The sequence below is a fragment of the Lemur catta genome, chromosome 2 (genome assembly GCF_020740605.2).
Source record: "Lemur catta isolate mLemCat1 chromosome 2, mLemCat1.pri, whole genome shotgun sequence".
NCBI classification, from domain to species: domain Eukaryota; kingdom Metazoa; phylum Chordata; class Mammalia; order Primates; family Lemuridae; genus Lemur; species Lemur catta.
Genome location: NC_059129.1, coordinates 86,072,735 through 86,085,742, shown reverse-complemented (window position 1 = coordinate 86,085,742; position 13,008 = coordinate 86,072,735). Strand labels below are relative to the sequence as shown.

Genomic DNA, 13,008 nt, shown 5'->3' with positions numbered 1-13,008 from the left:
TGGAAAGTCTGTAAGGATTGGATTTCTTTCCCATCCTTTAGTGGTTGTTGGTATATCTAGAAAGGACGGAATTTGTACAGTGCTTGCCCTTTCTGTATAAGGAACATGGGAGTGCAGTGCTGTTCTGCAGGGTGTGCCTTGAGCCTGGGGCACAGAGGTCTTGCATTGGCCAGTGCTGTCTGCTGCTGCAGTGAGGCTCTCACTGTTCCCCATTTGTTGCTGGGGGTGCTTATGGGTTTGTATTTGGAACACATGCCTTGTTAATCTGTTGTGTGTCTCTAATAGGTGTGGGAAGACTACTGTCTGTCAATTGTTTGCAGCCTTGGCAAATCAGAAATTATACTCAGTCAATTGCCACTTGCACATGGAGACATCAGACTTCCTGGGTGGGCTGCGGCCAGCGAGACAGAAGCCAAAGGACAAGGTTTGTTTTGTCCATTCATGAATGTTGATGGGTTCATTCATTTAAAGAACTACAGTTGGCTCTGGACATGAGTCAGCTGTGGGATTTTGTTCACAGTGGGGTTTCTGGATCTAGGTTCTGGTTTGGTTATATATTTATATCTTCAGAATTTTGCTGGTCTATGGTGGCCTTATGAGCATCCTGGTCTACAGATTCCATCCCCTATTCTCAGACCCTTACTTCCCCTGTAGAATGACTACTTCACTAAAGTAGACAGCAGCCAACTACACATGTGCTGTCTTGTGGAGCCAAGTGCCCTTTAATTCCCCCGACTTCTTTTCCAAATTGTAGGAAGAAATGGACACACCAAGACTTTTTGAATGGCATGATGGGCCTCTTGTTCTGGCCATGAAGGAGGATGGCTTTTTCCTCTTGGATGAGATCTCACTGGCTGATGACTCTGTCCTAGAAAGACTCAACAGGTACATGCATGCCTGAGAGGTTTGCCCTGTGTTTGATGTTATTGTTGATGTGATTTTTGTAAGTATTAAATCCTGTGCACAGTAATGCTCCTCATAGGTGCACAGTAGGTGTCTGAAAATGTTGATGAGTTGCCACTTCCTTCTGCTTCAGCGCTCAGGGTCTCCTTTAAGAGACCGAGTTTTTTGTTTCTGCTGTCAATAACCAGAAAGGTGGGACTGTAGGATGGCAATGCTAAAACAAACGAACCTAAACTGAAATTCTTTTCTAAGGCAAATTATATGCCTAGTCTTTAATTTTTTAAAAGTACTGGAATCAGAATCCTAGATCTTATGGCTGTAAAGCTTCTCAAAACCTTAAAGCAATATAGTCTTGATATAGTAATACCCATTTTTTTCCTCTGTATTATGGTATAGTATACATATCCTAAAATGTACAATTCAGTGAGTTTTAGTAAATTTACTGAATTCGCAACCATCACAATCCAGTTTTACAACATTGACATCATTCAGTAAGATCCCTCATGTCCTACTTAATTTCTGGGTTCACTGCCTGCTCCTGGCAAACAGTAGTCTACTTTCTGCCTCTGTAGCCTAATTTTCTGGATAGTTCATATAAACGGTCTCTTCTCTCACTTTGCATTAATGTTTTGAGGTTCATCCATATTGCAGCACACATCATTAGTTTGTTCCTTTTTATTCCTAATTGGATATAGCACATTTTGTTTATCCATTCACCAGTTGACGGTATCTGGACTTCTACTTTTTGGCTATTATGAATAGTACAGCCATGAACACTTGCATGGAAGATATCCAATTTTTTTTTTTTTTTTTAACTATACCCAGCCAAGATACCATTTTAAGACAAATGCCTTAATAGAGCATAAGTGGGAAAATGAGTTCCTTTTCTCTTGATTAGAAATATTGTTCTAATACACAGAAACTGGGATAGTGAGTCATTTTAAAATTTGTGATACAAGTAAAGTGAAAGCTCAGCAGAACAGATGACTTTTTTTTTTTTTTAAAGAACATCAAAAGGCAGGCATTGTGGCACATACCTGTTATCATGGCACTTTGGTAGGCTGAAGAGGCAGGAGGTTTGATTGAGGCCAGCAGTTGGAGACTAGCCTGGGAACATAGTGAGACCATGTCTCTACGAGAAAATTAACAGATTAGCTGGGTATGGTGGTGTGTACCTGTAGTCCTACCCACTTGGGAGACTGAGGCAGTAGGATTACTTGAGCCCAGGAGTTGTAGGTTGCAGTGAGCTATGATTGTGCCACTGTACTCCAGCTGGTGTGACTCAGTGAGACCCTGCGTCTTATTTAATTAAAAAAAAAAAAAATCAAAGACCACAAAATAGAAAGAACATATAAGCTTCTTCCAATCTTCTCCAATTTTTCTTTTAGTGTCCTTGAAGTGGAAAAGTCTCTAGTATTAGCTGAAAAAGGCAGCCCAGAGGACAAGGATGAGGAGGTAGAGCTTTTGACTGCTGGGAAACAATTCCGTATCTTAGCAACCATGAACCCTGGGGGCGACTTTGGAAAAAAAGAGGTAAAGCTATTTCCTGAATAAATTCTGTAATTTCTTTCTAGTTTTTGACTTCAGCATACTGATAATCATAAATATAGTATGTGATAATGTATTTGGAATTTTATATTGGATCAAACTGAGTAAAAGGTAAAATTCCAAAAAGGTATTTTGGAATCATCATTCAGTTGAGAAATAATTCTGAACAGATAAACATTTCCTTATTTGTTGTCTCATTTTGTGTATGTGTGTGCCTGAATTCCTACCCTTTTATATATGTTATCCTAACAAATGCTCACAAGAGCTCTATGTGAAAGTTATTATCCTAGTTTTATGGATATGAAAAGTTGGATCTGAAATTTACTCATGATCTGCTTTTAGAGTTCATTTTCTTAAACACTCCTCTGGTTTTTAAAAATTTTTAAAGAAATTTAATTCAATTTTGTTGTTAAGAGACAGAGTCTCACTCTGTCACTCAGGCTGGGGTGCAGTGGCACAGTCTTAGGTCACTGTGGCCTTGAACTGCTGGGCTCAAGCGAACCTCCTGCCTCAGCCTCCTGAGTAGCTGAGACTACAGATGTTCACCATGATACCCGGCTGATTTTTAGATTTTTTGTAGAGAATGGGGTCTCACTATGCTGCCCAAGCTGGTCTTGAGCGCCTGGCATGAAGTGATTCCGCCTTCTCGGCTTCCCAAAGTATTGGGATTACAGGCATGAGCTACTGTACCCAGCCACTCCTCTGGCTTTAAGAGTGATTTTAAAGTGGCAAAAATGTCACGGCCAGGAACCTCTTCTGATTTGCAGGCTAAGTATATCTGTTCTCTTAAGGGCTGTGTGAGTCACTGTCAGATTGTTGCTAAAATAAAGGGCAGGTGGCAGTTCCTTCTAGAGTTGTGTTTAGATACAGCCAGGAACCAGCAACACTATTGCTTTCATGCTTACAAAGCCTTTCACTGGAGAAGTCAGCACTATGTGCTGGATCTCAGTGTGTGAAAATTAGTAAGAGGATGATGTGCAGTAGCAGGTCAGGGAGAAGAAATAGGTTGATCTTAAATGAAGGCACCTAAGATTTCTAATAATTTGATGAGTACTTGATATGTTAATATGATATTTTGGGCCTACTTTTCTTCAGCAACATGTGAAGAAAGAATATCACTGCGTTTTAAGAAGTGCTGTAAAGATAAGAGACAAAATACATTAATGTTTCAGACTGAAAATATATAAATTGGCTCATTGACAAGTGGAAATACCACAGAGATACCTTATTTCAAGGTTGGGTGTATTAATTTGCCTGTCAGGTTAGCTTAAGTTTTTCTTCAGACAAAGGTTGCCAGCTTTTACCTAAGGGAAAGCTACTTTTGTTTTTTGCATGTCTGATGAGCAGAGGAGGGTAGGATCCTGAACACCAGAGGCATTGCTTGGCTAGGATGGTGACAAGGAATACTCATGCATTCGCTGGGTCTTTCTTGAGCCTCTCTTGAGTGCAGGCATTGATACTGGTCCCTCAGTGGTAGACTAGATAGACAATTGTCAAATAAAAGCAAAGTCATGGCAAACTAATAATATGCACATGTGGCATTGCGAACAGTTGTGAAGAGGGTTATTTAACCTTGGAGAAGGGAAAGAGAAATCTAAACAGAAGGGCCAAGGCCCTAACACTTGAGGGGCAAACGATTCTTTCTTAAGTGGTGAAATATAAAACTCCTTGTAATTTACTCCCTTTGAGCCACATAAATTTTCTCCTTCTACTTCAGACAGCCTTCTTAAGGGAAGTTAGCTCTTTATTTTCTTTATTAGTTGTAACTGAACGCAAAGTGAAAGGAAGAATCTTTACTGAAAGAGTTCAGATTTGACTGGGACTGGAATTCTGCTTGTACGCCTTCCTCTGTAAGGCCTCAGAGCTCTGTATCATGTCTGTAGAGTGATGATGAGACTGGAGCACGTGGAGATTAATGGTATGACATGTAAGGAGCTAACGACACGGTAGGCCTTCAGTTAATTGTATTTAGTAGTAGAGATGAAAGAAGCTTGTAGTATTTGCTGGATTCAACAGCTAACATTCTTTTTCAGAGGACTTGCTTTCTAGCTTTCCTCATTGGTTTTAAATTCACATTGGAGTTTATGTTTCCTATAGCTGTCTCCTGCCTTAAGAAACCGGTTTACGGAAATATGGTGCCCTCAAAGTACAAGCCGTGAAGACTTAATTCAGATAATCAGTCATAATCTTCGTCCAGGATTGTCTCTCGGCAGAATAGATCATAAAGGTGAGAGTTTGCAGGTGGTACTAGTAATTGGTCTGAGTGGGCATTTGGGAAAGATGGGTGTGTTACAGAGCATTAGCTGTGTGTATTAGTATTAATGTGTATGGTGTGTTACAAGGAGGAAGGAGATAGAGAAATGGGAACAAATTAGATCTAAGGAAAATATGGTAGTAGCCTATTTGTTACCCTCTGTTAGATTGTTCATTCTTCATATTTTAGTCATTACCAATTTGAGAAAGTGTTTATAGAATTTAAACTGCATTTCTTTAGTTGTCATCAACTTATGTATTTTTCTTCCACTTTATTTAAAAAATTTATTATGAAACATTTCAAGCATATGGAAAATAGAATACAGGCATTCCCCAGGTTATGGATGACCCAACTTACAGTGTTCTGTCCTTACAAATGGACTCCCGATGTACCTTGTAAGGATAATTTACAATTAAATAATTAACAATTTGGGAACTGGTTTCTTCTGTACATTTAAACAAACCCGTGTGTCGTAAGCAGTTCATAGGCGTACCATCTTTATGCTAGCAGCTAGTCTCATCTTTATACACTTGCTTACGTACAGCAGCACTTTTGTCTTAATTTTTAATTCAATTTAGTGAGTCTGTGCTTACTCTTATGACCCTGCCTACAAAGCAAAAGTCCATTGTAGGTCCAGGTGAGCCTGTAGTGAAGAGACAGGCGATTACAACGGAAAGGAAGTAGCAATAATTAAGTGTCCCGAGAAAGGCCAGATGCCATCATTCACTGGTAAAGCATTAGGCTTTTAGTCATTCGACTGTCCCGAATAATTATGAAGTGAGAATAATGGAACATGTGAAAGGCAGTGTTCCAATGACAGCGTCAAGTATTACTGAGCAGCATAGTGGATTAATTATTGAAATGGAAAGGTTATTATTGATTTGGTTAGAAGATCAAAATAAGTGTAACATTCCTGTTAGCCTAGCATTGATGCAACATTAGGTGAAGGTTAACCTTTAATATTCTTTTTTGAAATTTCTGAAATTTTTGAAATTTCTTCTCTTATTAAACTTTTTGTATAAGTTTGTATATTCTCTTTGAATTAAAAGAAAGCACAATAGTTTCTGTAACTTATTACAATATGGGTATAATTAGTATTACAGTACTACACTGTATTATTACCACATATGAGCCATTACAGTATTATTATTATTACTACCATATATGCACTGTTCATCAGATCTGAGTTACGTACAATTCTGACCTAAAGATGTTCTCAGGAATATATCTTTTCTGTAACCTGGGGATTGCCTGTAATGCAAAAAAAAAAAAAAAAAACCCATAACCTAAATTTAATAATTCTTAAAATATCCAGTAAGAATCAACACATTTATTATATGCTTCTTTTTGTTTTTTAAGCCTATATTAGTTTGATATATGTATATTCATCTTAGATAATGAATGGCCTAAATTTAGAACCTAGATTAGATTCCAAGACTCAATATGTAGTTTTGGGGATCATTTTTATATTAAAGAACATAAAAGGATATCTGCTTCTTTGAGATTGGGATTCATGGATAGGTTCGACTTTTTGAAGGTGTCCTAAAGCACAGTTTCAAAAATAGGTAGGAAAGCTGTGAAGGACATCTGCATGGAACCCATGGAATACCATTCTCACCTCTGGTATTTTAGGAAAGACAGACTGTAGTCATTGGAGCAAAGACTTCCCTCTAGGAAGAGTCCGCACCAAACTGCTGCATTCACATGTATGCACCTGAACAGCTGGATATCCCCATGCTTCCTTGAACTTGCTGTTCTCTCTCCAGTTCCTGTCAGTATGACAGTTACCCAGTGACACAAGAATTGACCAAGCCCGTGATTGTCAGACTCGTCTATAGGACGTGGCAAAATACAGCTTGCTGGGCCCCTCACCCGGCGTTTCTGTTTCTGGTTCGGTAGCGCGGGTGTGGGGCGTGAGAATTTGCTCTTCTGACAAGTTCTCAGGTGATGCCACAAAGGTCGGTACAAAAACCACACTCAGAACCACTGACTTCCTAGGTTGTGTGCTGTTTGTAATGGCACATTTATTGTGAGAATTCCAATAAAAGGAGGAGGAGGAGGAGAAGACAAAAATAGTTAAACAAGTATGATTTGTCTTTAGGCTCTGTGCTGGGGCTGGGTCCCCTGAGGAAGTAACTTCCAAATTATCTGTGGGTTGCTTATTCCTTTGTTAAGTTATTTGGATTGGGATGAGATGGCAGAGGGTGTGACTGCTGTTACATTGCCACACTTGTCAGTCACCAGTGTGCTGTGTAGTAGCCCTGAGGACTTGCCTTGCAGCCTCACAGCTTGTCCTTTGGCAGCTAATTTGTTGCAGGCTACACGGCAGCAGACTTCCCCAGGGAGAGGCATCAGAGACTCTGAGGGAACATGGAGAGTAAGGGAGAAGCGACTTGATAATTCACAGCCGTTTTATTGTATGGAAATTAATCAGGGAGCCACAGTATAAAAATATTTTTATAAAATAATGAAATATCAAAGACCTTCTTTTTAAAGATTTTCTTTACTGATATCTAAGATTTAATGAATTTAGTATTTCAACTAATTATGTCATTCTAAATTGAATTCTGATCCTAATCATAGTACATATATTTATTACATTATTTTAATCAATATAAATACCACTATGAGCTCTACTTAATTTCTCTAGTATTTTTAGTTCACAGATCTCTATAGTAATATTATTGATATATTCCTTGTATGAACAAAACAGAAATGATTGTATGAAACTGATGTATTTTTAAAATAAAAATGTTGACCTATGAAGGGCATGTGGACCACTTTTTCCAGTCTCACATTTTTGTAATCAGTACTTCTCAAAACAGTCTGTTTCATTAAAATAGAATTATTTCCTTGATTTATATTCTAAAAGGAAATAAGGAACTGCATAGCTCCCCTTGATCAGATTGCTCTCGAGAAAGATGGTATCATTTACAATGCTACCAGTAACTTAGTGGATGTGCCTATTGCAATAGTCCCTCCAAAGAGGGAGTTTTCTTCTTTCAATATAAAGAAATCCATTATTTTATCCTTCTTAATTTAATGGAAATTTAAAATTTTTGTTTAATTACTAATAACAATGGAACATTCTTTGTGATTTATTTTTAATAACAATCGATTTACATATTGGTATTTACTAAGTATTTTGGGTGATATTCTTTATTACATAAAATGTGATAGAAGTCATTCACCTTGAATCATGAAAAAAAATTTATGAACTCCCCCCAACTTACTGAATTTTGCCTCATGCATAGATTCAAAAAAACAAACAAAAAACCTGAACTGAGTGCCACTGAAAAGGTGTCATTCCCCACTTCAGTGTGTATAATAAGTTACATAAATAAGTATAAACAAAATTATAACATGATACTAAATTGTATGTTTTCTAAAATTATTATGCCCTGAAAGTTCACAAATGTGTCTGAATACTTTATTTCTTTTAGCAGTTTTCAGGGCTGCTGTAATTCTCAAGGTTGTTGCTTTTTTTTTTTTTTTTTTTTAATGGGATGGAATGCTATTCATGAATCCCTTGAATATAGTAAAAGCTGTGGACCCTTTTCCTTAGGAAAAGCATTTGTGTACATTCACAAAACTTTGCTTTTAATCTAAGGAGCATAGACCCCCTTCTGGGCCATCTGTGGGCCCCAGGTTATGAACTCTTGTTCTGGGATCTCCCATAAACAGAAAATGCTTTTCTTATCCTGTGTCTTAGGGGCTGACATAGCTGAGATGATGCTGGATTTCATTGATTGGCTGACTCAACAGGAGTTTGGCCGACGGTGTGTGGTCAGTATCAGGGATATCCTGTCCTGGGTTAACTTCATGAACACAATGGGGGAGGAAGTTGCTTTGAAAAGGCCAGAGACCATCTCCACTGTGACATCTTTTGTCCATGCCGCATGCCTGGTGTACATCGATGGAATAGGTTCAGGTATGTTGTCTGTTAGCTGGTGGGCCCAAGGGGCTCGGGTAGAGAGGGTAGTAGGAAAAGGAACAAGCCCAGGCCTCTGATCCAAATGTTTGACAGAATCATTCAGTCTAACATTTCCAAAACTGAGAATGGCTTTCCTTTTCTTTATGCTCTTTAAAAAGTGGTTGGCATTGAAGGATATGCTGAAACTTCTCAAAGCTTATAGACTAGGTACTTAATAAACATCAAGAGGTAATTGTGAGTAGAAAGAAGGCTGTTGAAAATGTCTTTACTTTGGAAGCAAGGGATAATTCTTACCATGAGCGGTCATTTTTAGTTGATAGACCTGAGTCCTTTATTTTGTTTTAAGTTTACTATAATTTCATAAAATTCAATATTTAGGTTCTGGGTTTTTAGCCTCAAAATATAAATCGAATAGTCCTGATTAGCTATACTATATACAAGTTGATTTATCACTGAGTGGCTGGAGTACTTTACAGAATAAGTTGCTGCTTAATTGAGGATCCATAGACTGGGAAGAAAGGAGGTCAGACTCCTTTGTTAAAACTGCTTACACTAGAGCTGGGTGTGGTGGCTCACGCCTGTAATCCTAGCATTCTGGGAGGCCGAGGCTAGAGGCTCGCTCAAGGTCAGGAGTTCAAGACCAGCCTGAGCAAGAGTGAGACCCCACCTCTACAAGAAATTAGCTGGACAACTAAAAATATATAGAAAAAATTAGCTGGACATAGTGGCACATGCCTGTAGTCCCAGCTATTCAGGAGGCTGAGGCAGAAGGATTGCCTAAGCCCAGGAGTTGGAGGTTGCTGTGAGCCAGGCTGATGCCATGGCACTCTAGCCTGGGCAACAGAGAGCGAGACTCTGTCACCAAAAAAAAAAAAAAAAAAAGCTGCTTACAGTTGAAATCATATTTAGGCTGTAATTCATAAGGCATCTTTCCCCCAGGAACCTGCTCTACAGCTTATGCTGAATGGCGTTGAAGATTGGTGTTGTGCTGTTGGTTGATGGACCTAATCCTCTTGTCTTTTAGGGGTAACTACTTCTGGGTTTGGTACGGCCCTCTTGGCTCGAAAAGAATGTCTGAAATTCCTAATCAAGAAACTTGCCAAGGCAGTCCGACTTACAGAATGTCAGAAAAAGGAGTTGAAGATTTATGACAGAGTCAAAGCCAAAGAATTCACTGGGATAGATAACCTTTGGGGAATTCACCCATTTTTTATACCAAGGGGTAAGAAGGATTTTAAATAAATGAATATTCTTTTGCTGTATGGTCTAACCATGAAATCTCTCCCTTAAGCCACTTGCCATAGTATTCAGTGCTCCTGTGTAGGAGCTGTGTGACGGTGGTCTGGAACTGGGGTGGTTTTGGTTGTGAGGATGATGAAATAGATGTTTTCCTAGCCCTACTCCCTCCAAACTGATGTAGCAAAAGCTTCTTCCAAGAGACATATAGTGGCACAAATGTTACGCCCTTTTAGTCCTGAATTTATTATAAGGCCTGCACTTCAGTTACCTAATGAATGGGTTAAGGATGTATCCTGAAATGACCTGCTGGTCTAAAAACCTTGGATGAAATTGTTTACATGTATACACCTAGCTTACACTTGGCTTTTAGGAAAATACCTATTTATAGTGGTAAGTTGTGCAAATACATAAAGTAATTTGAGGTGTAGGTTGTGAAAGGAGAGATGTGTGCTTGCAATCAGACTTACGTACATATGTACATGTATGTATACATGAGATGGAGAGATCTGTGTCGTAGGTGCAGTGGAGGAAGGCATGCTATTCTATTGGCTGTTCCTGTAAAGCATTTTCTGGATCCAGAAGTGGGGATGTATTGAAATAGGGATTGGTATTTTCAGTGCAGGTGATACTTCACTGATAGCCTACATACTGGATTCTTAAAATCTTGAGTTAACATGTTTAAATGATTTGGTGATGTCTAGCTTATATGTGGTTTTGCTTTTCTCCAATTAAGGACCTGTCCTGCCTAGGAATAATATTGCTGACTATGCACTCAGTGCAGGAACCACAGCTATGAATGCCCAGAGGCTCCTAAGAGCTACGAAACTGAACAAACCCATTCTGCTGGAAGGCTCCCCTGGTGTTGGCAAGACAAGTTTGGTGGGAGCATTAGCAAAGGCTTCAGGAAATACCCTTGTTCGAATCAACTTGTCAGAGCAGACGGTAAGCTTAGTCATCCTACAGCTGATGGGGATATGTGTAGATAATAATAGTTGTGCCAATTTATAGTTTCCTTTCAGAAATGGTTACATTATCAGCACTCCCAAATATTTCATATGGTAATAAAGTGCACAGCAACATGACCTTCCAAACTAATTCTACTTCTGCATTTGTTAGTAGCGGACACTTATTTTCTCTGGATGCTTTATTCTAATTCTCTTTTGAGGGAGAATTACCCACTTTAGTAGTTATTGTAATATAGCCCCATTTAATATTTTTACTTTCTATTAATAAAATAAAGCAATAGAAATAAAATGACTTTTAGACAAGCTTATGAAAATACGGGAAGGAGATGACAAACTAAATGAAAATCTTTTGGAATGTGGTCGAGGAGTAGGGCCTGGGTATTGTTATGGTTGTGTGTGTGTATGGGTTTTTTTGGCTTTTTAAAAATTTTTTTTAAAGCTCACTGATTAATTTCCAAGTACAACCAAGGTTGAGAGCTATTAATCTAGAGTGCCAGCTGAAATTGATACTTGGAGCATTGTGATGAGAAGGTTCTTGGGGCATGAGTAGGTTACCGCTGGGATTGGTTAGTTATATCTTGGGTGTAGGAAGACTAGTGGTACCAACCCCAAGTATTTATCATTTCAGATGTAGAGTCTTAGGATCTGGTTAATTTCTTTTTAAATATTGTTGGCTTTTCACCATTTCTTCCCCCCCCCACCCCCACCCCCCCTCAAAGGACATCACAGACCTGTTTGGAGCAGACCTACCTGTTGAAGGTGGCAAGGGAGGAGAGTTTGCCTGGCGTGATGGTCCTCTTCTGGCAGCTTTGAAGGCAGGCCATTGGGTTGTGCTGGATGAGGTGAGGAGCTTGTCCATCATGCCCAGGATGGGATCAGATGTGTGAGGAGCAGTCCTACTTTTCATAGTTCTAGGGCATTTTTTAGAGGATGATCATGCTGATGGCTGGTAAAGGCAGATTCTTTAAGGAAGCGATCTTGGTTTCTTTTAAGAATAAGGAAGGTCACTTGACAGAACGTACATACAGGAGCACCTGTACATATAACCTACAAATTCTCCTACTTTTCCATGTTTTCCTTCATGTCCTGGCTAGTTTATTCTCTGGTCTCTGGCAGACCTGTTGTGCTTGCATTTATTTCAAAGATGTTTTACAAATAGTGTCAGTCACCTTATGTTTTATTAGTGCACCAGAGAGATTGGGGAAAGACATACAAAATGACGTATGAAAATGATAAAATGATCAGTGTTATATGTGCCTGTTGGGTACATTATTAATCAGAAGAAAGCACATTATGAGAGAGACATAACTACTGAATCTTTGACAGACAGCTAGAGATGAGGAGTCAGATCAGTTTGGGGTGTGCAATGTTAATTCAGGAAAAGGCTAGAAGTGTTTGTGGAGCTGAAATGATTAGAGTGATGTAAGTGTTAGAGATAAGACTTTGAACATAGACCCCAGCGGGTTCTTTAGATTCAGACTCCTTTGGGTCTGAACATCAGAGAGAGTACTGTGGGATTCGTATCTGCTGAGCTGCTCCCTGCTGTAATTCTTGAGATATCAAGGGAAGGGAGTCTCCCCGCCACCCGCCCCCACAATATTTTGTAAAAAGATGTCTGAAAGGATATTCATTAGCCAGAAAAAGAGAAATCTTCATCTTGAAACTTAACTGACTATACTCATATTTAGTGGAAATATATTCAGGGACTCCAAGACATTCTGGGCTTGCAAACACACTTAAGAGCACCTTTCTGTTTGGGGATATACAGAGGAATTTGTGCTTTGTAGTGCTTATGTAAACATGACACTTGAAATTCTAATATAATCTGGTCTGATTTTTGTTTCTTTGCATTTTCCAAATCTACTCTTTCTATGTTACTGAAAACCCACCCATGGTTCACATCTCTGAATTCTGAACTCAGCATCTGAAGATCTCTATTTAACTCTTTTCTGGCACAAGCACCCCTCTTAATTGTTCTGGTTTGTTAAACTGTTGGTAGAAGATATTTGTGTAGATCCACTTTATGGTTTTTATATCTTGACGTTGAAACCCATTTGGAGATTTTGTTCAGTGTTTGAGCTTGGAAAGTATGTAAAAAGTTATTAAACTTTACCTTCTACAATTATTGTTACATTTCTAAAAACTCAGTGTGGAAATGAAATATC

The 13,008-nt window shown here is 38.8% G+C and overlaps 1 protein-coding gene across 1 annotated transcript in view; it reads left to right on the top strand.

Annotated features, from left to right (window-relative positions):
* The window catches only part of MDN1 (midasin AAA ATPase 1), a 146,029-nt gene that overhangs the window by 57,539 nt on the left and 75,482 nt on the right, over nt 1-13,008 (top strand). The window contains exons 30-37 of the mRNA XM_045544027.1: nt 286-424; nt 755-885; nt 2,292-2,436; nt 4,549-4,678; nt 8,418-8,636; nt 9,664-9,861; nt 10,612-10,820; nt 11,563-11,685. Coding sequence (XP_045399983.1) covers nt 286-424; nt 755-885; nt 2,292-2,436; nt 4,549-4,678; nt 8,418-8,636; nt 9,664-9,861; nt 10,612-10,820; nt 11,563-11,685 — 1,294 coding nt within the window. The remainder of the gene's footprint in view (nt 1-285; nt 425-754; nt 886-2,291; nt 2,437-4,548; nt 4,679-8,417; nt 8,637-9,663; nt 9,862-10,611; nt 10,821-11,562; nt 11,686-13,008) is intronic.